This window comes from Pteropus medius, unplaced genomic scaffold (genome assembly GCF_902729225.1).
Source record: "Pteropus medius unplaced genomic scaffold, Ma_sr-lr_union100, whole genome shotgun sequence".
In the NCBI taxonomy this organism is placed as follows: Eukaryota; Metazoa; Chordata; class Mammalia; order Chiroptera; family Pteropodidae; genus Pteropus; species Pteropus medius.
The window spans coordinates 28220448-28247484 of NW_024351730.1; the positions used below are offsets into that span (position 1 = coordinate 28220448).

A 27037-nucleotide genomic window follows, 5' to 3' on the forward strand; every position below is an offset into this window, starting at 1 on the left:
AATTCTTCCTCTGAGCAGTGGATGGCAAATGTTTTATTTAAAATTCATTCTACCCCATAAAAAATGTAGCACATAAAACGATTTCTCTTGTATAAGAAACACAATAATTACTGCATATCTTGAAAACACAACAAAGCTGTTCACACTGATAGAAGGACGCACTTGTCATAACTAAGAAGTGCCCTGGCCCTGCAGTCAGACTGCCTGGTTCTGACTAGTCAAGGCTGTGTGCCTTGGGTAAGTTACTTTACTATACCACAGTAGTTGCCTAACCCCTTGTTCACTGAAATGAGCTAATAAGTGGAAGTCACTGAGAAGAGTGCTTGAGAAAGACAATATCAAGGGAATCAGAAGACAAAGCACAAACTGCAAAAGACAATCTGATACATGACTGTTGTATAAAATATATAAAGAACTCTTAAAACTCTTAAAATGAACAACCTAGCTGAAAAATGGACCAAAAACCTTAACAGACACTCACCAAAGAAGATATACAGGTGGCAAATAAGCATATGAAAAGACACTCCACATCATATGTTATCAGGGAAATGTAAATTTAAAAAGGTACCACTACACACCTATTAGAATCACCAAAATCCAGAAAACTGACATCATCAAATGCTGACAAGGATGTGGAGCAAAAGGAACACTCATATATTTTTGGTGAGAATGCCATCTGGTACAGCCCTTTTGGAAGAGAGTTTGGTGGTTTCTTATAAAACTAAACATACTCTTACCACACAATCCAGCAATCACACTACTTGATATTTACTCATAAGAACTTATGTCCACACAAAAACCTACACACAGATTTTTTATGGCAGCTTAACCATAATTGCCAAAATTTGGAAGCAACCAAAATGTCCTCTATTAGGTGACTAGATAAATAAACAGTGGTACATCCAGACAATGGAATATTATTCAGTGCTAAAAATAAATGAGCTATCAAACCATGAAAAGACATGGAGGAATCTTAAATGCATGTTACTACGTGAAAGAAGCCAATCTGAAAAGGCTACATACTGTATGATTCCAACTGTATGACGTTGTGGAAAATGGAAAACTATGGTGAAAAAAAGATGAATGCTTGTCAGGGGCAGAATGAAAGGAGATGAATAAGCAGAGTACAGAGGATTTTTAGGACAATGAAAATGCTCTGTATGATATTATAAAGAACAATGCATGTCATTATACATTTGTCTAAATCCATAGAATGAAGAATACCAAGAATGAACCGTAAGATAAACTGTGAACTATGGGAGGTTAGGATGCATCAATATATGTCCATCATTGGTTTTAATTAATTAAAACAATTTTTAAAAATGTACCACTCTGGTGAGTAATGCTGATAATAGGAGATGCTATAGATGTGTGGGGGGTAGGGGATATATGGAGAATTTCTACATTTCCCTCTCTCTCTTTTTTGTTTTTTTTTTTTTGTTTGTTTTTTGGTAAAACTAAAACTATTTAAAAAAAAAAAACAGTCTTAAAAAAAAAGAATGCTTGGCAGTAATCTTTTTTAGGCAAAGGTGGGGGAAGAAGAGGCAGCACTTCGGACAACCTCCTCACAATTTTCCTCCCTGGAAATTCTATTCTCCTTTCCCATTGAACGAATGCAGATAAAACCTTACCTAACCAAAATCATATGCAAAAAAGACCTATATTCTCAGAGGAAGACAAATGGTGGAGTTATGCTCTTTCTCTTGCAGAAATTCCTTCTCTAACTCACCGCTAAGTATCTCTAGATTGTCTCGATCCATCTGTCCTATCAACAAATCTGAGGCGAGCACCTAGGTTTTACCAGGAATTGGTCTAGGTACCAGAGAGACAGAGTGGACAAAACAGAAAAGATATTGATTCTGATAGAACTTACAGTCTAGTAATAAATAAAGTCTGTTTTAGCTCCAAATCCTACAAATTAGATATGAAAAAAATTAATAACTTCTCATTACAACTAAATTCTTTTCCATCCAAACCACTTAATGGTACCGTCAAGTTGGTTTCATGGATCTTAATGCATTTCAAGTTTTTTTTTTCTAATTGGTTATGGCTCATAGGATGAGCAATACTGAAGAAATATATAGAATATCAAACATTTAAGCTAAATATAATTTACTATTTGCTATTTATTCTATATTTTATAAAGGGAGATTTTTAATTAATAAATTAATTTGCTCAATCAATTATATCAGGCAACTCAGTTCTTAATTCAAACAAGAAACTGTCCCATTTTCATTTCCATGTGTGCTATAGCCATGATTTGAATGGCTGTATTAATGCTGACTTCTGCTCAAACTCTTCTCTCCCTAAGTCTTTCATCACTTACTGGCAAGGAACAAGATGGGCAGATATGAGTTTCTCATCCTTTCCTAGCAGGTTCCACAAATATTTGTTGACTTAATGGTCTATCTTCTCTTGCTAGAATGTTCTAGTGTTGCTAAAATAGAAGTGAAATGGCCAAGAGAAAAACTGAGAGAGGCAAAAACTTTCTCTGGATCACCTATCCCCCAAAACTTGAAGGCTGGCTAAATTAAGCCTATAGTTCGCTTCTCGGGTAAAACAATTACTTGGAAATGACTGTATAATTTTAAGAGTGCCTACAAAGACGTAGATAGCAAAATACAAACCAATAATTATGAAACTGGGTTGTTTAAAAAAATCGAAGTATATAAAGATAATATTTTATATACTACAATTAGAATAACATATATTTATTAATTTATTTGGATAGGCAACTTCTGCCCTTCACTTAAGACTCCAAGTAAACAAGAATCATAAAAGCATTGCTTAAGAAGTGGCAAGATCACTGAATTAGCATTTGTTCACTGGAACATGCCAAACTCAGAGTCTAATTGTAAAAAGTGACTTTACGGAAACTAAACATCATCCATCATATAAATGTTAACTTAAATTGCATTGGTCTGTAATCTTAGTTAATATTCATCTTATACATTTATTCTGGGGTTCTTGTTGTTTAAGAGATATATCTAAATGTGCTTGTATTATGTTTATATAAGTTTAACTGAGGCTATAATAAAAGTAATTTTAAAATAAATTTTAAAAAAGCATTGCTTAGCATTATTCACAGTGGCCAGGACATGAAAGCAACCGAAGCGTCCTACAATAGATGATTGGCTAAAGGAGCTGTGGTACATATATACAATGGAATATTACTCAGCCATAAGAAGAGATGAAATACTGCCATTTGCGACAACATGGATGGGCCTTGAGATAATCATGCTAAGCAAAATAAGCCAGACAGAAAAAATTGAAAGTCACATAATATCACTTTTATGTGAGATATAAACCTAAAAGCAACAAATGAACAGTACAAACAGAGACGCATGGACATGGACTATAGACTAGTGGTTATCAGAAGGTAAGGGCTGGGAGAGGAGGGGGGAGGTAGACGGGATAAAGGGGGTCAAATATAGGAGGGTAGGGGAGGGTGGAGTACGTAAAGGGGATCAAATATATGGTAGCTGAAGGAAACTGGACTTTGGGTGGTAAACACACAATAGAATATACAGATGTCAAATTATAATGTACACCTGAAAACTATATAATTGTATTAACCAGTTACCCCAATAAACTAACTAACTAAATGAATGAATGAATGAATAAATAAATAAATAAAAAGGAAAAAAAAAGAAAAAATGCATTGCTTAGATTGCCAGGAACTATAATGCTGAATAGAAGGCCACGGGGCATCTCAAGTTACCACTCTATCTGGGTAAGCCAGTTTACCTTTTTTCCTTAAAACTCAAAAAGTTAGGGCAATTCAGAATTTGACAAAACATTCAATAACCATAAGCCTTATTCAAATAATTTCTTACTTCTATATCTTAAAAAAAATGTTTTTGTGTATCACTGTTAGACATATGCATTTGACATGCATTTGAGAAATAAATCCTTTGCCCATCTAACTATTATAATCTTTTCAGCATATAAGCATATTCAAGTGATCATATATAAAGGAAATCATTTGAGTGGTTCTAAATACACCAATTTTTATTTTAAGGCATTCCATTTGATTTGTCTGTTAGCTAAATGTACCTAAATTATCTTTTTAAATCATTGGTATATAACCAAAATATTTTACAGGACCAGAAATATAATTGTTTTCATTTTTCTGGTACAATCACCTAAAAATGTCAACACAAGCAACACTTTTAATGGAAACAACTTTTCGTAGTTGTTGAGCGAGTGGATTCTTGAGTCTGATTGCCTAAGTTTGCATCCCACCTCTAGGACCTGTGCGGCCTTGGCTAACCTCTCTGTGACATAGTCTATATTAGCAACATGGAAATAATAGCATTTGCCTAATAAAGTTGATGAGAAGATGAAATGAGATCTCTCTATTAAGTGCTCACGAGATGCTTGACAAATAGAAAGCATTCAGTAAATATTATCATCATGATTAGGTCACTATTACTATTTCATGAGCTCAGTCTGTTACATTTTTTACAAACAAAACAAACTGTTTTGCATTTTTATATAGGTTTGCAAAAATCATAAGACTATAGGCAAAATATTTATTATACGGTAACTGGAAAAATCTGTGAAACCCACCTGCCAGCACGAAGATGTGGTTTCCTGGTTCTCCTTGTTTAATAATGTAACTCCCTTGCTGGTAGTTTCTTCCATACATGCATTCTACCATGTCTTTAATCTGCTGAGGATCCAGTCTCTTCAAAAACTGATTTTTATTAAGAGCATCTGTAATGAGCTTCTTCTCACTGGTATAATAGAAAAGAGATGTTAGCTACAGTGAATAAAAACCATGTTTTGCTATTTAGATTCACTTCATTTGGAATCTTGATATAACTACCTACATACTTACAATTTTTCCAGCAGGATGATTTTTCCTCTAGCCTCACCGACACTTGACCCTTATAACTACTATACATTACACGTAAAATCTTTTGAATATTTTTCTGGCAATCATGATTACATCAAGTTTATTAACATTCCTAATTGCCATCATCACAAATGTAGCATCTTTCAAGATCCCTAGATGCACTACCAATGGACACATAACTTTTAGATGGAAAGCAAATCTGGTTGGTAAGTAGAAGGTGAGTTTAAGGGACTATAACACAGTTCATTCACTGATGTATGTAGGTATGCATAGTGTTTATAGTACTAGTTATTTTACGTCTTATTTAATCCTTACCACTAACCTATGAGATAATTATTATTCCTAGCTTATGGATAAGTAGACTAAAAGGTAAGAAAAAATTCATTCCCCCTAGGATTTAAATCTAAGTCTGTGAGTCTGAAGTCTGAGCTGCTTCCATTCCATCCATTGCCTGTTCTGAGCTGGAGAAGTCAGCTTCCTTGGGACTCGTTTAATTTGATAAAGGGTTATGGTGGTGGATTTGCCTAGGTTTTGACTCTTAGCATGTCTAGACTAGACAACCTACACTTTCAAGCGCATAGCCTATTCATTTCCCAAATCCAAAGCCCACTTGTTATAATCCTAGAATACTCTACTTTCTTTTAGAAAAGAAGTAGTTCTAAATAATTACTCAATCTTCATTAACATAAATTTCAAATATTTAATTAACATACTTTATATGTAGATATCAGAGAATTAATAAACTGGGAAAATGTCTCCTTGTGGGCTAAGTCAGAATTTTCGTACACTATGTTTGCTCTCACTCAAACTCAGTGTGATTTTAAGTAGGTTTTTTTTCTGTAGTTTTCACTCAAACTCTCCCACCGCTAGCTTCACTGTTTGAAAACTTGTGATATTTTCTACACAGAAAATTCTCAAACACAAGATGAAATTTCATTGAATTAGATGTTTTCTTCATGACCACATGAATCAGATCATTAGGCTACCTGAAGGAAACAGAATGAAGTCTTGTACGAATTCATTCTTCCCCAGTGACTCCATCACCCTCAGAGCCATCTGTACTCTTTGAGTACCTTAAGAGCTTCCTTCCTGCTTCATCTCACTTATCACCAGATCTTATCAATTCTCTTTACAAAATATCACTGTTATCCTTTTTAGTTTCTATTTTCAAGGATATCACCACAGTCCAAGAAAAAAAAACTCTTAGGTCTGGACACCCTTATCAGGTTCTTTTTTGGTATTTTAGTTCCTAGCCTCGTTCCCCTATAGTCCATCCTATATCATATTAATCTTGCTAGAAAACTGACTTCACCCTGATCTAATTCTTCCTTTATCCACCAAAACCAACAATTCATTCAACTGATATATATTGAGAAAGTACTTTTGCTAGATGTTCTGAGTGCAAGTAGTAGAACTGTGAATACCAAAAAAGCCCCAGCTTTCATGGGCCTTTAATGCCAGTGTACCATTCCAGCAAGTGTTTCCTCAATGCTCACATATCCCAACTTCCCAAAATAAGTTCCAAGAAGCACTATTCCTATAAAGGCACAAGTGTGCTGAGTTTTAGCAATTTTGCAAATTCTCAATGTATACTTTAAAGATTCGAAGAAATCTTGCAGTAAACAAATCTGTTTAAACCAGTGGTTCCCAAACCTCAATGTCTTTTTTATTTATTTCTTTTTGGCTTAACTTCTGTTAACATTCCATGGAAATACAGTTGGTCCTTGAATAAAAAGAGTTTGAACTACGTGGGTCCCCTTATATGCAGATTTTTTTTTCAGTCGATACTGTAAGTGTATTTTCTCTTCCTTATGATTTTCTTAATCACATTTTCTTTTCTCTAGCTTACTTTACAGTAAGAATACAGTATGTAATACGTATATAATATGTGTATTGACTATTTCTGTTATCAGTAAGGCTTCTGGTCAACAGTAGACTATTAGTAATTTGGAGGGAGTCAAACATTATATGCTGATTTTTGACTGCATGGGGGGTCAGTGCCCCTAACCCTGTGTTGTTCCAGGGTCAACTGTACTGTGAAACCATTTTGCCAATAGAAGAAAATTAATATCCCACAATCTAGTACTTCTCATTTCCCATCATATGGCTCCACTCTATCCATCTAGTACTTACTCCTTAAAATAAATCTTTTGTTATAGACAGACTGGTTTTCTCATTGTCTCCTATGCCTGCCAGCTTTTACCTTCAGGCTTGCCACATGCTTTCTCCTATAACTTAACTGAGTTTCTTCTCCCTTCAATCAAACCAAGCCTTACACATCTACCAAGAAACCCCTTATGATCTAGTTAATCCTGCTTGGATACTGTAGCTTGCACAATCTTTTTATTCTACTCTAAACTCCTAGAGTACTTGTATTCATGTCCATTCAATTTAACAAATTTATCAAGCATTCACTTAGGATATAAAAATTAATTAAGCATGGCCCATGGCCTCGAAAAGTTCTCATATCCTTTTAACTTAGTTTAGTGCTAACTATATTGTCATGTTCTACTATTAGAAAAGAGTTATCTTTATGAGTTTTTCTCCAAACTAGATTATAAATTCTTGAAGGAGTGGGTTTTATCTTGAATTTCCTATTAAGAAGCAACATACAGAGGTGATTAAGAGTATGAACAACTCTTCCTACAACTATGATAGACAAGCCATTATAAGCACAACTCTTCCTGCTTACACAAAACAATCACAAAAGCTAATTATATATATAATGTATGTGCGTGTGTTTGGAAGAATTGGAGACCTATCAGCATAGCAACAACTTGATGAGCCATGATCAACAAAAAAACATGAGCTTGCGATTCACCGCTGCATTTCCCTTCAAGGCATTTACTGATTTCTAGGCAGCACTGAAAAGACTTTTAGAAGTCTCAAAGAGTTGGGAAGATAAAAGTTAGTGTTCAAAATACACTACAGAGGCATCCTGGTAAACACTCATGATTTCAGATGTGACATCAAAAGGGCTGCAACCTAGAGGAGCAAAGACTAATCAAAAACAAGCTAACTTTCAAAAAGACTGAAAACCAACTGTGAAACAACAAATTCCTATTTTAGGTAAAATAATTTGCCTCTAGCTTAACTGTCTGCCAGAAGCAAAGGCAAATTTTTCTGTAGGATGGTCATAAAATATAGGACTCAAATTTTCTCTACAGTTTTTCTATAAGGAGTATTTGGCATGACATCAAAAATTACCAGAAGAAAATATCAGATAGCTGAACATCAAGAGAAAAAAAGACAAAAGAAACAGACTCTTGGTAGATGAAAATAATGTAGGTATCTGTCACAGACTTTTATGTAACTGCAATTACTATGTTTAAGAAAATCAAGGACAAAATGGAGAAGGTCAGCAGAGAATACAAATCTTTTTTAAAAATCAAATAGAGATTCCAGAATTGAAATATACAACATCCAAAGACTGGAGTGCAATAGATGGGCTTAGAATTTTGATAGGACAGCTAAGAAGATTAGAAACTGAATCTAGACTATATCTAGGTGGAAGATTGGAGAGAATCTGGATGAAAAATAGAGCAACAATGACAACAGCAAAACAAAACCTAAGAGCCATACACAATAGAGAAATTGTACATATGTGTAATCTGGTCACTGAAGAAAGGGAAAGGATTGGCCTGAAACAATATATGAAAGTGTCATATTCAAGAATTTTCTTAAATCGATAAAAATACATCAACTCACAGACAAGTTGTACGACGATCTCCAAAAAAAATATATAAGAAGAAAGCCATTCCTAGTCACATTATAGTCAAATTACTAAAAAAACGAATACAAAGAGAAAAATCTATTAAGTAGCTGGAAGAAAGAAACATATTTCCTTCAAACGACCAAAAACAGAACTGGCTTACTCTTCAACAAAAATAATGGAAACCAGAGATAGTAGAATATCTTCAAAGTGCTTCAAAGTGACTATTTAATATCTTTACACAGTGAATATATCCTTCAAAAATGAAAGCCAAATGAATACATTTTTTAAATGTTATTCCATTGGCAACAAACTTACCAGAAAGAAAATTATCTCAGATGGATCTAGCAGATGTTAGAAGAAAGAGCAACGAATAAAGTAAACATGTGGGCGACTAAAGAATGCTTATCTTTATAAAAGAGTAATAATATCTTGTGGAGTTTAAATATATGATTAAAAATGTATAAAAATAATAGCTAAAATTGCAGGAGGTGGGGTGATGGTTCTGAAATGAAGTTAACATAATAAATTAAGAGTGCATGCTATAATATAAAGTAACCCCTACAAGATTAGTCAAAGAATGTTTAACTACAAAGCTAACAGAAGAGAAAATGAAATGACAATAAATCAATAATTAATCTAAGAAAATGGCAAGAAAGTAGAGAAAAAGAAATCAAAAGAGTGGAACAAATAGTAAGATGTTAGAAACCCAAATACTTTGTATTTACATTAAAGATAAAATACTAAATATCCCAAATAAAAGATCGGATTGTCAGACAAATAAAAATAAATACATGAATAATTAATGAGGAAATGACAAATGCGTGTTGCTTATAAGAGGTATGCCTTAAAGATCATGATATAGAAAGGCTCAAAGTAGAAAGGTAGGAAAAGATATACTTGTAAACACCAATTATAAAGAAAAATTTCCTTTTATTTAAATAGACTTGAATGAAAAACACATTTGTAGAAATAAAGAGGAATATTTAATATTGATATCATCAGGAAGATATTAATATTCTAAATGTTTATGCACCTAATTAGGTAGCATCAAATTGACCAAAAAATGACAAAAATTAAAAGAGAAATAGATGAATTCACAATCATTTTGGGAGATTACAATACATCTCTCTAAGTAACTAATAGAATAAGCTAACAAAAATTAGTTAAAAAATAGACGATCTAAATTTTAAACTAATCTAAAATTTAACTAACCCAAAAATTAGTTAAAAAATAGATCTAAATAGATCTTGATTATCAAACTTTTCTTAATCTCTTGACCTAATTGATATTTTAAAAGATTGTATTCAGAAAATTCAGAATACACATTATTTTCAAGTGTACATGGAACCTTCATGAAAATTGACCATATGGTGGACCATAAAGCAATTCTCAACAGATTTCACAGTACTGAAAAATATAGAATATATTCTCTGAATATGTAGTATTAAACTAGAAATCAATAACCAAAATAACCAGAAAATCTTCAAATGTTTGAGAATTGAGCCATCATTTCTAAATATCCCATTGATCAAAGATTAGTTCATTAAGGCAGTGAGATAATATTTTGAAATAAATGACAAAAATAGGACATATCAAAACTTCTCGGATGTAGTTAAATCAATGCTAAAAGGGAAACTGAGAGTATTAAATAGACACAAAGAAAGATTAAAAACAAATGACATAATATCGAGCTCAAAAAGCTAGACAAAGGAAAGCAATTGAGCTCAAAAAAAAAGGGGAGAAGTAACGAAATGAAAGTAGAAAATAACACAGAAGAAAAAAAGTGTAATGAAGAGAAGCAACAGAGCCCAAAATAGTTTATTTGAAAAGACTGATAGAACTAATAAATTCAGAGCATGAAAGGGAGGGAGGAAGAAAGGTCAAGAGAGAGAATAATTACCAATTTGGGAAATAAAAAAAGAGACAAAATTAGACATTACAGATATAAAAAAAATGAGTGGATAGTATACAAATATTTTGAAAATTTAGATTAAATGAAAATTCCTAGAAAAATATAGCATCAAAATCTGATATAAGAAGACATAGAACATCTGCTTAGTAATAAATTAAATAAAAACTATCACATAAAGAAAATTCTAGATCCAGGTGACATTACTATTAAGTTTTCCAGACACTAAAGAAAAACCGTTATTAACCTTATGTAATCTTAGCCAGAAAACAGAAAAGGAGAAATTTTTTCCCAATTTAGTTTATAGTATCAGAATAGCCTGATAATAAAAATCTATATTACAAGAAAAAAAAAAATCAAAGGCTAATCTTCCTAATGAAGATACGTGCAAGACTCAATAACAAAACATACAAACGAGTATGTAAAAGTATTCTAAATCAGACTGAAAAATAATTAATGTAATTACTACATGAAAAAGATAAAAGAGAAAAAATATAGCAAAATCTTATTAGATGAAGAAAAAAATTTCATAAAATTAAACAACTATATATAAATTTTAAATAAAAAAAAAACTCAGCAAATTAGAAATAGATGTAAATGTCCTCAATCTGTTAAAAGATACATACAAAACAAAACTAGAAAGTACGATACCACATGTGAAATACTGAAAGCTCTCCTCCAGATATCAGAAATGGGAGACTGCAATTCAACCCCAAATCAGCTGTCTGAGCAAATTTAGTTAGGTGAGGAAAAAAAGAAATGAACAAACTAAAAAAATTAAAGATATAAACATAGGAAAAGAAGAAATAAAACTGCTATTCTTTTTAAAAGACACGGTTGTATAAGTGAAAAATCCAAGAGAATGTATAAGTAAAACTATCAAAATTAATCAATGATTTCAATAATCTCACTGGATGCAAGGTCAGTAAGCAAGTTCAATTGTGTTTCTATATCCCAGCATCAAACAGTTAAAAATAAAATGTTAGAGATAACACCATTTTAAAAAGATCAAAACATCAACTATATAAGATTATATCTAATAAAAATGTATAAAATTTCTACACAGAAAAGTATAAACTATTAAGAGAAATGAAAAAAAAATCTAAATAAATGAAGGCATGTACCACAGCCATGGATGAGAAGACTAAATTTTTTTAATGTCAGTCTACTCAAATTAATCAGTTTCAATGAAATCCCAATCAACATTTAAAAAAAATTAATAATGAAAATTGACAAACTGATTCTAAAAATCTTACAGACATAAGAGTGCCCAAGGATAATCATCACAATGTTGAAGAATATTAACAACATTGGAAGACTTAAAGTAGCAGATATCAAGAATTATTATTAATCAAAATAAGAAAATATACTCTTGGCACAAGGATGGACAAAAAGACCTTGGGAACTGAATGGATAGTTTAGAAATCCACCTGGACATACATAAATATGAGGAAAAATCAGACATCAGTAGAAAATACATACTTTAAAAAGTGCTCACCATTGTTAATTACCAAGGAAAAGCAAACCAAAACCACAATGAGATACCACAACATACCACCAGCATGGCAAAAATGAGAAAGACTGACAATGCCAATTGTGAAGATGTAGAGTAACTTAATACTCACACATTGCTGGTGAAAGTATACATTTGTTCAACCATTTTTGAAAACTATTTGGCAGTTTATATTAAATGTGAATTTAGGTAAAATGTACTTATCCAGCAACTCTACTCCTAGCTATATGCCCATCATAAATCATAATAATATACCAAAAGACATGTGCAAAAATGTTCATGGAAGCTTTATTCAAAATTGCTAAACACCAGAATCAACCAAATGCCCATAAATAGTAAACTGATAAACTGTGGTACAGTCATATAACACTACATAACAATGATAATTAATGAACCACTGCTATGTACAATAACATAACATAAGTGAATCTCACTATATACACAAAGGAAGCCAGACTCCATAGAGTACATACTCTATAATTCCATTAAAATAAAGTTCAAAAATAGGCAAAAAGTAATCTACGTTGATACTAGTGCAGATAGTGGCTACCTTTAAGGTTGGGGTTGGAAGGGGGCAGGAAAAGCTTCTGAGATATTGGTAACCCTCTATTTCATGATCTGTTTGGTGGTTACATGGGTGTGCTTACTCTATGATTTGTGTACTTCACTAAAAATTTTATTTAAAAAATGAAATATATGTATGGCTTTGGAGTCAGAAAATCCTAAGTTAAAATCCCAGCTCTGCCATACTTCTAGCTGTGTGACCTTGGTCAAGTCACTTAGCCTCTCTGAATCTCAGATTTCTCCTCTATGAATAGAACACGGTAATCTTACCTACTTCATAAGGCTATCATGCACACAAACTAAGATAAGGTTAATGTGTAAATACTGAATAAATGGCAGTAACAGTAGTAGTTGATGGTGATAGTACTGATATTTTTTGTGAAGAAGAGCGGGATGAGAAAAGTTCTAGAAACCATGAGGAAACAAAGCACTATGAATCAAGGCCCTCTGCTCAGTTCAAAGTTCCTCCAATAGGGCTGAATCTCATATTTATGCCCATTAGTAGCAGCATCAGTAATACTTTTGTAATGCTTTTAAACCCTCAATTTACATTATCAACATTCTTTGAAGCAATAAATTCTTTTCCTCTAAATTGCTTCAGGAAGTTGAATTTGTCAAAGTCCATTGTCAGTTCTTGCTTTGCTGGGCCCTCAATCTTCCTTCTCTGGTCCTAAGTATTTAGAGGTCTGTGCTCTCACTGTTAGTTTTTGTTGGGTCACAGCATGTGTCTTTCTACCTTCTTTGCATAAGGCTTAGTGCGAAGCAGGAGCCAGCACCTCCTATCTATCAGGGATTTACTGTGAGCACAGAGGCCAAGGCAACTTTACTCATGTGGCATTTCACAGCTTAATTATATATACCCATAGAAATCATATTGTAGAGTATTTTTGTAAAGGACACAAGATCTGGAGCTGAAACGCCAGGGTTTGATTCCTAATTCTGCCACTTAAAAACTGCGGAACCCTGGGCAAGTCACTTAATCTTGAGTTTTCTCAGCTGTAAAATGACAAACACAGTCTACAGGCCATAGAATTTCTATAAGAATTAGATTAGTTAACAACACAAAGCATTAAGAACAGCAACTGGCACATAAAATATGTTACATAAGGGACAGCTATTCCTATTACAGGTCAGCAAGTTCCAGCAACTTAAAAACCTTCAAGTGAGAAGAGCCCTAAAAACTCCAGACTTGACACCTACTTTTATTTAAGGAGATTCCTTCACGATGCTCTTACAACTCCTGATGATTCAGCCCCACTGGCTGTCCAGTCTCCTCATGCTCGGGGGACCGCAGGCCCACTGAACCACTTGCAGATTCCCAAATGTGCCAGGCCACTTTGCCTCCCTGCCCTCCATTCCTCCTTTGAAACCCAGCTGAAGATCATCTCTTGTATGGAGGTTTCCCTGATCCCACTAAACAAAATATGCTCTCTCCTCTCTTTGTACACCTATCTCTTGGAATATTAATCACACGAGACTGCAATAAATTTTTATTTACCCAAAGAGACTGTGATCTTCAAGGATGTAACTATGCTTTCTTCATCCTATTATCTAAAATCTAGAATTGTACGTGGCACTCAGTAGAAACTCAATAAAATTATTGCTAAGAGACATGCAAATTCTTCCTTCTAGTTTAAAAATCATGGATACAGGGAAAAGAATGGAGGTGGAAACGACAGTCACCTAGGAAACAAGGCACAGATAATAAGCAGGGATAAGCATCTATTTCCTTCTCCCAAAAATGTTTTAAGTGATAAACCAAAAAGAAAAATAAAAAAAACCCTAATAAATGCACAAGTTTATAATTTGAGAAACTAGCATGAGAAAGAGAAGGTCATTCCTTGCGTAAACAGAAAATAAGCATGACATTCTCTTGTCAACTCTGTTACCCTATCGCCCATGTAATTAAGTACGGTTGTAGTTTAATCATGTTTACTGTTACTTCATGCCTACAACAAACATTTCTCTCTCCCTTTCTTAAATGCGTGCAGATAATCCTATTCCCATGAGCATCAAAGAACAGAGTTTAATAATGAAATGTTGAAAACAACCAAAACTTAGAAGGAAGTCAATCTGACATACTCGAGGATATGCATAATCGTCATTCTGCTGCATGGTAATTAGGTAGAAATGGTAAATAGTTTCCTTAAATGTCTGTAAGGAGTATTGCTCTTAGATCATCAAACTGAATATTTTTGGATTCAGCTGCAAGGAAGCCTGTTCCTATAAGAAAATGGTTCTCAATCGTCGCTACACATTATAATCGTCAAGGGAGTTTTTATAAATCTCGATGCCCAGGGCCCTCACCTGAAACCAGTTTAATCAGACTCCCTGGGGGCCGGATCAGAACATCAGTATTTTTTAATACTCGCCAGGTGACTACAGTGTGCACTTAAGGTTAAGAATTACATCCGTAAACAAGAAATGCAAGGGACTCTTAAATCGTCCTTTCCTTCTGTATCCCCGCATCACTGCGAGCATGCCTCTATTGAAGACTCATCAAGCAATCAATCAATTACTATTAAATAATTAATACTAATTGATTAATTGAAAATAATTTATGTTTCTTCGTCACAAGACTTTGCCATGTATTATTCTACTTTGCAAGATAACTAATAAACACAGAAAAAAGAAAGTTATTACTCTCCTCTCCCTCCTCCCAGCATCCTAGATGGAACCTGAAACATAGCCTGGCACTTAGCAGCATGCTTTCCAGTCAGCCCCAGGACTCTGGACTTTTATATTATTTGTGATAAAATATACATAACATAAACTATATCATTTTAACCATTTTTAAGTGCACAGTTCAGTGGCATTAAGTATATTCCCATTATTTTGCAACTATTGCCACCATCTATCTCTAAACTTTTTTCATCTCCCCGAACTAAACTCTGTACTTTCAACCTACTTTATGTCTCTATAAATTTGACTGCTCTAGGTACCTCGTGTAAGTGGAAAAATACAATATTTGTCTTTTCGAGTCTGACTTATTTCACTTAGCATGTCTTCAACGTTCCTTCATGTTGTAACATAAAAAAGGAAGGAATTTCCTTCCTTTTAGAGGCTGCATAATATCGCATTGCATGTGTATATTGCATTGTGTTCATCCATTCATCCATAGATGGACTTTTGGGTTGTTTCCACCTCTTGGCTATTGTAAATAATGCTTCTATAAACATGCGTGTTTAAGACTGTGGTCTTTTATGTACGGCTTTACATATATAGCATGGTCAAGATTCTTAGCCAAGAATCTCACACATGAGAAGCAAAAGGGCGTTGCATACAGAATTCTAAGATGGCCCATTGTTATCTCTATCCTTCTGGTGTCATGCTCTTGTATCATCCCCTCCCCGTGAGTGGGGATGGAACCTGTGACTTGCTCCTCATCAATAGATTATGGCAATGGTGACGGGAACATCTCCCAGTGTATGTTATGTATGACTTCATCTTAGCCAACTATAAAGAGATTCTCCAGCTGGCCTTGAAGAAGTAAGCCGCCATATTGTGAGAAGCCCTGTAAGAGGAACATACAGTAGAGAACTCTCAGTAGCCTTTAGGAACTGAAAGTAGCCCCCAGCTGACAGTCAGCAAGAAACTGGGAAACAATCCTACAACCACAAGCAATTGACTACTGCTAACAATCACATTAGTTTAGAGCATCTCTTCTACTAGAAACTCTAGAAAGGAACATAGCCAGTTAACACCTTGACTGCAGCCTTGTGAAACCTTGAGCAGATGACCTAAATAGCCATGCCTATGCTCTGGACCCACAGAAATTCTGAGATAATAAAGATGTATTGTTTTAAGATGCTAAGTTTGTGATAACTTATTATGCAGCAATTGAAAACTAATACACCTGAGTTTCTCTGTGTTTCTATTTCTAAGAAATGTCAAGTAGTATCCTGTTCTGCTTATTTTTTACCTCCAATTTTCTCATCTTATCTGAAGAGAAGGAAATGGAAGCTACAGATCTTTCTTTCCTTCACATTTGCCAGAGCTTGATTTATAAACCCCTGAAAGACTATCAAAACTGATGCCTGAAATTTACCAATTAAAATTAATTTGACATGACAAATACTCCTACAAGGATTAAAAGGAAATTGGGAATCCCTGATCACTCACACTTTAGTATGAATTATGTATGAGATACTCTCTGGTCATTCCTAGCTATAGATCTCCAAAAAACTCTCAAACAAGACTGCACTAAAAAATCTACAACTAATAAATACTTCTAAGTGGTGTCGACATGGAGGGGAGGAGACAAATTATTTTAAAATGAGGCTTTAAAGAAAGGAAATAGTTTTTGTCAAAGGATAAATACAAGAAATATATATTTTACATAGAAGGTATTTCCAGAATCTAAAAACTAAAAAGCCTTGTTTCTGGCTTCAGATCTTTACCCCTTCTTGAGAATTTTATTGAGGGTTAAGCCTTAGAAAAAGTCAGGCAACAGGAGCTGAGCTGCTCAGGCTTCCAGGAAGAAAAGGGAGGCTCTCCTAGAAACTGACTTCACCGCTTATTAGGAGGCAAAGGTCAGTGGCAATGCCTCCCTCTGACTGTAAGGAGGGAAAGGCCACTGTCTTCTCAACTACACTATTTCCACTGCACTCTTTCCTGGGGGTCTAGCAAAAAAAAAAATGGGGGTGGGGGCAATGTTCATAATGATATGAAATGTTTGTGAGCACTTAGACTGTGGACTATTCCAAAATAAATAAATAAATAAGTCCTCGAGTCTTGAGTATTCTCCAAGGCCTAATTAAACATTTTTCCTAACACCTAGCAACTGACAGACTAGAAGATTTGAGGCTAACATGAGAAGGAGCAAAGGGCAGCTAAAAACTGAGCAGAAGATAATTTGAGAGGTTGAGAGAGGGCCAAGGTAGGGATACAGAGTGAGGAGAGCCCAGAGGTCTTTGGTCCCTAGAAGAAAAGAAGAAAAGGAAGGAGCAGGAAGTGAGATGGGCCAGGTGCCAGGACGCAGAAAGTCTGCCAAAACTTATTTGTATTCGCCAAGGTATTAAGGCAGCTGCCACCTAATTCCAGGCAGGCTCTTCAACTTCTCCATGCTCCCTGTTGTTCTTTTTTTTTTTTTTTGAAGTTCAACAGCACTGCCCACCCAATCCACCTCCCATCCCCCAACTCCAAGGGTAGCCATTCACATTGTAGGCTGTACCATCTGCAAATGTTGTGCACACTGTAGCAGAGAACACACTCTGACATTGGGCCCACTCACATTGGAAACCTGGTTCAAGTAACTACCAACAGCACGACCTTGAGCAAGCTGTTGAATGACTAAGCTTTCATTTCACCTTTGGCACGACAGAAAAGCAATACCCTCCTCATTAGACAAGTTTCCAGCCTCCATGAGATAATATACAGAAAAAAAAACCCAAACATGTAGCTGTTAACGGATAACTTGGTTTTCTCGCCCCATTCCCGAGTAGCCAGTTCTGATCTGGATGTCTCCATGCATATCACTGCTATAAAATATAACTTTGTTTTTTCAAACATTCTGACAACTTTCACCAGACACATCACCCAGCTGCCTTCACCCACAGCTTCTATCAGATCACCACACAACTAAACTTTTCTCTTCTCCCTTCACTTATGTATCTTATTTTTGCTTTTCTGAAGATCCAGGTTAAGGCACTAGTATTCATAAGCATATGTATAAATTTTTTAACTGTTCAACTGATAATTAAGAGTATATATACACTCTTAAAAAGCTTTAATAATCTATGTAAAATTTACACTTAGAACCTCTCAGACAATCACATCTAAGTCATCATTTCATGGAAAGAAAAAAAAGGTTTCTTTCTTTCTCGTCCCAAGCAAATTTTTCTCCACTGCAAACTGACACCAGGGCAGCACTTTCTGGAAGCATAATTTTCAGGGAGAAATAACAAGAGAAGGAGTTGTATGTAATCATACAAAAAAAAAAATTAGAAAAGTATCTATTTCTAATTATATATTTAATTTTTTACAAGGGATCCCAAATAAAATGTGAAGAGTCCTCTAATTTTCATCTTGGAAAAGTCATATATAGGAGTTGTTAGAACAGATGTTAGATAACAGATTTTCTGGTTTTGAATCCTGGTTCCAATAATAAAAATATCAAAATATAAAAGTGTAACCTTAGGGAAGTTATTTAATTCTGCCTGCTTTAGTTTCTCATATATAAATAGGGGTGATAATATCTATCTTATACATTTATTGTGAAGGTAAAATGACCTAATATTTGTAAAGTATTCAGAGTGATGCCTGGCACAAAATTAGTGACATATAATGTTATTATTGCTATTATTATTATTATTATTATTCCAGAAACACTTATGTTTAATAAAGGAGCCACATTTCTATAATGCACATTCAAATGCTCAGCACTAATTTAGAAAGGAAGCACAAAATATAACAAATATACTCTTCCTCACTCCTTTTTCATGTCTTATTTAAACAGATGACTCATTAGCATTTTCTACTTGTACCTAGTCTGCTCTTGGGGTGGGAATGACAAATGAAACTAATTGCCTTTCCTAAAACTAGAGTCAACATTCTGAAGTCAGATGGCAAGTCTTTGTTTTATCTTTCTGTTCTCAGAAGAACAATAGTTTCAAATAATAGTTCAAGTATTCTTAGTGAAAGCAGAGACCAGCAACTTGCCAGATGCCTCTGATTAATTTGCCTATGTTCCACCAGACATTCAGCATAATCTCGTAATTTTGCTCTGCCAGTGCTGAAGTTTGCTAAACAATGTTTACATAAACAGAAAATTTAATTTCAGTAAAAGCTCTGACCTCTGGATATGTGGTTGTCTCGGTGTTCAAGGCAGAGCTGGACATGAACAGAAATGCTATCTGAGTTCTTTCTCCCCCTCCTTTGCCACTGACATTCAGTTCTCAGCCTTGAGAAGCACTGTGTCCATGTGGCAACTCACTTGTGGCCCTCTGTATATATCAAATTCTGTGCCATCAGATGGATCAAACCTACTCTCTGTGTCCTTCTTACACATGCCTGAGCTGTGAGGATCCAGCGCTTGGCGAAACCTTGATGCAATGGGTAAGCTCTGCTCAACTCTGCTTGGAAGGAGCGAGGAAGCACCATCGTTCTTCTTACCAGTCAAGAGGCATGTCAAAATAAAGCAAACTGGTGCTCAAACTGGCCTGACTTGAGGCCTTTGATCTTTGTGGGAGGTTCTAGGAACACTGGGATGTTAGAAGGAAAGAACTGCTTTCAAAGTCAAGAATCTTAGATTCTAATCTTAGCTCTGCCACTTACTGTGGCATGTTCTGCTTCTCCCCCGGACCTGTTTCCTCACTTCTCTAATAAGTGGGGCAGCGTGAAACAACCTCTAAGGTCCTTCTAGCTCTAAAGTCTTCTGATGTTCACGATAATAAATACAAATCCAAGATCAGAGTATTTGATATACTGCTGTGCTCTGACTCATCATGATTTATGATACTTTGGTGAGGCCAAGTGCCCATAATAGAAATGGGCCGTGTGCCCACATAGTTGTGTGCTTCTGAAGATTGAACATGGTCAGTAGGCACACAGCAAAGCCAAAAAGGCTATCGTATACAGCAAGTTTAATGCAGCTTAAGAGTGATTCCACATTGTGCCCACCTCAATCTGACAGGCATATTCTCATTTTGTATGGCTTTGTCCTAAACTAAAACCGAACACAAGTCTTATTTTGTCTGTGAAGTCTTTCCAGACTTCTCTAGATCATAATTCCTATCTCAGCAGATAGAAGTTTCAGTCAAAAACACATAATGTAGAACTGTAATACCCAATATAGTAGCCATTAGACACATGTGGCTATTTAACTTTAAAATTAATTAAAATTAAAAATTCAATTCCTCAGTGGCCCTTGACATATTTTCAGGACTCAACAGCCACGTTTTGCTATGGATTCCATAGTGGACAATTCAGATCATAGAACATTTCCACCACTACAAGTTGGTGAAACCTTGATGCAATGGGTAAGCTCTGCTCAACTCTGCTTGGAAGGAGCGAGGAAAGTTCTATCGGATAGCACTGAGTTATTCTAGAACCTAATTTTAAAAAGCCCCTTTGAATTTTGCAAGAGACAAATTTCAAGAGTTGCCCAAAGCCAGTAGAGCATATAAATTGGTCCACATAAAGCAAGGAGGTGTAACTATGAGTACAGTTTGAGCTACCCCTTCGGGCCCTACGAGTACACTTGATGAGTCCAGGACAACAAGGCTGGCATGAGCAGGCTGCCTGGCAGTTGATGAGGTTCTCCTGTCGTTTACAACACATTTGAGCACAGGAGCCTCAGCAAACTCACACCCTACTGTGGCATGGGTTTTAGAGTTTCTGGGGAATTACTGAATCTGAATCCTCATGTTTCAAATCTAGCATTATCCCAAATGTTATTCTCTGGTTTCTGTCAGTACTTCACATCTCCTAATGCTGTTGATTGCTGGAAGGCTGAAAGTCTCCCCTCAACTCTTAAGTGTTTATTGGAGACATCCTTTTTGACAAAGAGACTGAAAAGCCTTTCTGGCTTTCTAATCCAGTGTGAAGGAGGGACTTTAATCAAAATGTAATGGACACGAATTAATAGAAACAAATTAGTCATAAATTCAGCCAGGAGACTTTATAAAAGTTCAACATATAAATCATGAGAACCTAAGAAATGGAAGGAATCATTTCGATTGGTATCTTAAATACTCTGATAAGAACTGCTTGGAAAAGTAGCCTAACTAATAGATATTGACATCATCCTTTCATCAGTGAAAGATGTTCCCATCTTTCTTAATGCTCTAATTTCTAGAAAATTGTTTCTTACAAAATGTTTGATAGACTGTATAAAAGATATATAAAAATATCCAACATGTACTTATGGCTTTTCTCTAAAACTGGAACTATTTGAAAATGAAAAATGAATTGTAATACTGAGCACTTTAAAAAACTGGAAAATTTGAAATTTCTGAATTGATGATGTTAGCTATCTGTGTTTAATCAGTTATTCTAGAAGTAAGAAGAAATATATTTTGCAAGGGCAATTGCAATGAAAATTGAGTTGCAAACATCTACAAGGGAAAATGAGACACAAACAAGTCAATGAAAAAAGGACGGTTCCCATATTCTAATTAATTCTCAATTTAGAACCACAAGGGTCTATAAAAGATATAGAGAATATTTGAGATAAATGATCTAGTTTGGTGTCTTCAGTACTTAATCATTAAGGAATCAGCCTGTTTCTTCTTTAGGACCTCAACACAGACTTATACCCATTTGGCTTCCCTTGGTTTGAGGGGAATCATTGCTAATCCTAACTCAAGAGCTATAATGTCTTTCCTCTCCTGTGCGCCACTCACTACAGAGAGGTGGTTTGGCCCAGAAATTGACTGTACATAACTACTGATTTTCTTTGCCTGGTTATAATAGAATTAATAAAGAAATACAAAGGAAAATGCTTATCTTGGATTGTTTGGTTACTCAACACCAAGAGAATGGTGTTTTATTTCAAGATGGACATAAGATTTTGGAACAAAATAATTGAACCTAATCTTTGTTCAAGAGGAGAAATCTAGTAGAATATGTAGGGAGAGGGTCAAAGAAGATGAATTGCTATTAAATTCTCTCACATTTCTCCTAGATATACAAGCTCATTGCTATCTGAAAGACTTTTTGTGGGTAAATAATACATTTTGCTTATTTATAGATATATAGTAATATAATGCATAATATATGATATTGCTATGTGGGCATATATCTCTGATATATCAGAAAAGAACACTGGATGATGTTAAATTTTTGAAAAACAAGCATAATTTTATAACATAATTTTTGAATTTGCATCATTAAAAAAATAATTATTACTTTTGTAAAGGGACTAAATAAGACCATTCTGAACCAACAAATAATAAAACTCTTGGTTTAAAAACACTCTTCTGAACTATAATATCAATCAGACTTCTTTCAGCCACAGAGTATTATGATTAATAATCCAGCATGACTTGTTTCACTAACAAATGTCTATCATTTACTATCTGTCAAGTATTATCAATAAATTGATGAATGAAACCTCCTTTTATATCTGTTGTTAAAATTAGTTATTTATTTGTTTGATCGATGTTTTATCTTGATTTATATTACTTGTGTCAATGAGTAAATTAAAATTTGTTTTAATTTCGGAAATCTTGCATCTTGCAAGAGAGATACAGGCTCAGCCTGGATGTTATCAAGATTTAATTTCAATTAATAAATATTTACTCATTTAAAAATAATGCAGATAGGTGAGACTCTTAACTCATGATGTTTTGCATCAATCTTTCCTGGTTAGGAAATTCAAACTTCAGCCAGAAAAAAAATATATAAATACACACACACACACACACACACACACACACACACACACACACAAGGCTACTGTGGTAAATAATTGTTACTTGTCCTTTTAAAAATTCTTATTTTTAAAATTAATTCTAGATTTGTAATTGTTACCTTTGCTTGAAATGCCCTTTCCATCTAGCCTACACTCCTTTTTCTACTTTGGATCTCAGTTTAAAGTCACCCCCTCAACCAGGCCACAATGACAATCCCAATTCTGTTGCCTCTTTGCTCTTCTCTCCCCCACCCCCAATCCCAGATACCACTTTACTGTTGGTTTCCATCATATCGTTTATCCCAATTAATAATTACACAATGTTTACTTGTTTCTGTGTATACCGTCTCTCCCTGACAAAGGCTCTGTGTCTATTTATTCACTGATGAATTCTTAGCATCTAACAGTGGCTGGGAGAAGCGCTCAATTTAAACTGTGGGATGAATGACTTAATTCATCTTCTTTTAAGGCTCCAGGTTATTTCTCTTTCGTGACATTCACAAACTAAGCGCTAGGAAGTGGTTTTGCTAAATATAGTCATAATTCATTGTGATTCTTGTGTATTTTCAAGTCCACTCCTATAGAAAGAGGGAAGGATAGACTTCCTAAAACTACCTCTTCACTCCCCTAGGGTTTTCGAGATAATGAAAATGACTTTCACAAACTCAGCTCCTCAGAGGTACACGTCACAAATCAAAGACCAAGTAAAGTGTAATTCTTGCCTTAAAAAACAGTTCTCCTTAAAGAAAGACCCTTTTGCAAAACAAAACAGTTTAGAAGCCCCTCTATCCCAAAACCTGCAAGGGTTAATATGCTCCTTCTCATTGAGAAGGCTTAATAAATATCACTCCAGTGTTTCACAACAATAAAGCCATCTGAGTCAAAGGCATATGGGAACTTCCTACCTGGAGTCCTTTCTGATTCTTGCTTTCTCAAAGGAAAATTCAGGTGGTTTGTTGAGATCATAGGTCCGGGTGGTCGGCTCAGCAGACACTCCAGCCTTTGCTCCTCTCCTGCTATGGAGAGAGACCAACCCCGAGGTCTTCCGGTGGACCTCGAGAGGCACTTTGTCTGGAGAGGCCTGGAGCAGGCTTCCTCCCTGCATGTGCACCACATCCTGAAGCTTGTTCAGCTGGATGCACTTGTTCTGGAGCTCCTCCGTGAGCTCAGCGATGGCCACAGTCTGCTTCGACAGCTGCTCCCGCAGCTCCTTCAAAAGGTACTCCCGCTCCTGGATCTCAGCATCCTTCCTCCTCAGCTCTCTCTCCAGCTCTGTCACCTTGCTCCTCAGGGCATCAGTGGTGAGGTTCCCAGAGTGGCCATCTGGATGCTTAGAATGTTTGGGTTTCACTGAACCATTTCCCATTTTGCTCAAGGATCTGAGAGAGAGCACAGAATTGGGAATTACCCAGTGGAGTTTCATGTCCCAATAGCCCCCAACACTCCTCTCATTCCAATCCATTTCATGAATAGAAACCTAGTGGTAATCATTGTTTGTTAAGCACTAAATTCCCCCATGCTTCTAGAAAGAAAGCTATTGATCCATTTCCTTTATCCCTCCATGAGGAGGAGTTGGCACTTGGTTTCATTGTTCCCTGTCCCTTTGCTGACACAAGTATCACACCTGAGCCTTCTGCAAAATGGCCTGTGTTGCCTGCTGTTCTCTTTGGTCATTCTCTCAGACAGATGTAAAAAGCATCATAACGGAACTGCAGTTTGGATGTCAGCATGGCAAAGATAAAACACAAATGAGCAGCTATAGCAACAGAGGCTTAGAAATGTACAACTCTCACAGCCTCCTGTGATAGGAAACCATGCCCGCATTTGGAAAATAATACATCTGCATTCCTTGGGAGGTGGTGTTGCTTTATTAGTACTTTTCTCCTGCCATAGGTACCTGTTAAGTTTTGCATTTCTGATAATGCTCCCTGTTAAAAACTTCTGGATCGTGGTTACTAGAAGATAAGACAGAGTAATGGGGATTCTTCTACATTCTTCACTTTATATCCTAAAGCAAGGATGTTTAAAAAACAACGACCTATGGTGCAAGGCTCCACTCTCTTCCTGTTAAGAATATCCTCAGTGTAGACCTCAAAGTGGTCATTAATCCAGTAAGTCTCAGGATGTGATACACAGATCAGTATTACAAGGGATGGCTTTAGTTGATTCAGAAACATTTTTTAGTGTAATTGCTACATATTTATTTTAACACTCATTAGAAATATAAATAATGGGCACCACAAAGTTGTAATTTCGTTGTTATTGCTTAAGTTGAGGCTAAATTAGATGTTTAGGTTTACCGAGTGAATTCAATTAAAATAGAAAACAAATCATGTGCAGATAATAAGCACATGTGAGCAAAATCAAAAAGAACTTGAAAGGGGGAAGTTGAGAAAATACCACCTTGATTATTAATTATGATATGTTTAAGTCTTTTTAGGCTACTTATTTGAACTTCATACTTTTGCATGTGCAGTTTTTGACAGCCATAATCCAAGAAGCATTTTAACACTTATAAACTAAGTTTGAATTACTTCTCACTATCTAAGATCCGAAGAGATAAATTAAACATTGAAGTTATGAAACCCACACATTCTTGCCCCCTCTCCTTCCAAATTTCAGATGCAGAGATAAATGAAACACTTAGACTGATTTCACTAGCTCTACTGGAATAATCGTGACCTCGACAACAAAGGAAAAGATGTAAAACAGCCTCTAAGTTTCAAACATATGAAACCAAATAGCCAATGCAGGTTGCCTAAGATGGATGGTAAAAATAGAAAATAAATGTATTTATAAAAGTAATCTTAGGTACTCAGCTATTCTTCATAGAAGTCAGGTTCAAAGTAGTCACTAAGAAATAACAGCCCTCAGAGAATTGCCTTAATATGTTGCGGAGATGTGGCAGGTTTAACCTTTAAGTATCTGTTGACTTGGCAGCATTTACTGTTCTCAAATATTAAATATCTAAAAAGGTTGAGGAGACTAGAATTCAAAGAAGTAACCCTGGACATCCTTGCATCCTGAATAAACAATTCAGAAGACATTATACTAGGACCTAAAAATAACCTTGAATGAGATTCTGAATGATAGGCATGAGAAGGGAGCCCCCAAAGATATCTGAAACTAATGTGTGCACAAATTTTTAAGGTGTAGCTGTGAGCCATCTTCTAGACACACATTTTTGGTTCATGGACAAGCATTTGCAAACCAAGACAGAATGGAAGGAGGGGAGTGATTGGAGGAAAAGGAATTGCCTTATAAAGAACAAAAGTGAACACAAAACTTTAAAATCTAATATTAAATTAAAAATACATTTTTTATTCTTCAAACAATTGTTTACTAACAAGTACTATTAATTGTTACAGTATCTGTCATATACTATATATATCAGGGCCTAGCTCCATGAATTTGCTTTAAAATTTGACACAGAAAACAGTTCCAGCATTCTAAATATGAAAAGGCTTAGAATCATTTTTGCTTTATGTCTGGTATTCAATACCTTGAGTACCAATCCAATAATTTTACAAACTTGACACACAGTTAGGTAGAGGTTAAACTCTCCCAAAACACCAACTATTCTCTGGTTTTAATGAAGTCAGTTTGGAAGCTGTATAAATCTTTCGAGCTATTTAGAATTCCAAAGAGGGGTGAAATGAGAGTAGCCAATGCATCTTTCAAGTCATCAATTTAAGATATGTAAGTAAGTTACTGAATGGCTCAATAGTAAGTCTGATTTCTTAGTGAGTTCACCCATTTAAATTTTGTTGTCCCTCAAGCCAAGACTTCAAGTGTCTGGCTTCATAAAACCTAATTGGATTCACTGTTTCCTGTATCATTCACTAAGACAGAAAAGCTATTTCTCAAATATGTATTGCTAGCCACAAGGAGAATTGAACCACAGGATGTTGCTCCATCAATCTCGCAACTATAAGTTATTAGAATCACTCTTATAACCAGAAGGCGGCACATAAAGTAATAAGACATGAGCTTGGAGATTAAGATCAGGATTTAACAGGAGCAATGGAGGGTAGCTATCCAGGGTAAGAAAGTAGTCTGCCCTTCTCTATCTGTGTAACTTTCTATGAATTACTTAGAATACTCGGTTTTCTAATCTATAT

General features: G+C 35.2%; 1 protein-coding gene across 1 annotated transcript in view; it reads right to left on the reverse strand.

Moving 5' to 3' along the window:
• Positions 1 to 27037, reverse strand: part of PRKG2 (protein kinase cGMP-dependent 2) — a 96426-nt gene that overhangs the window by 62920 nt on the left and 6469 nt on the right. The window contains exons 2-3 of the mRNA XM_039845557.1: positions 23822 to 24295; positions 4573 to 4739 (exon numbers count right to left, since the gene is read on the reverse strand). Coding sequence (XP_039701491.1) covers positions 4573 to 4739; positions 23822 to 24282 — 628 coding nt within the window. The 5' untranslated portion in view covers positions 24283 to 24295. The remainder of the gene's footprint in view (positions 1 to 4572; positions 4740 to 23821; positions 24296 to 27037) is intronic.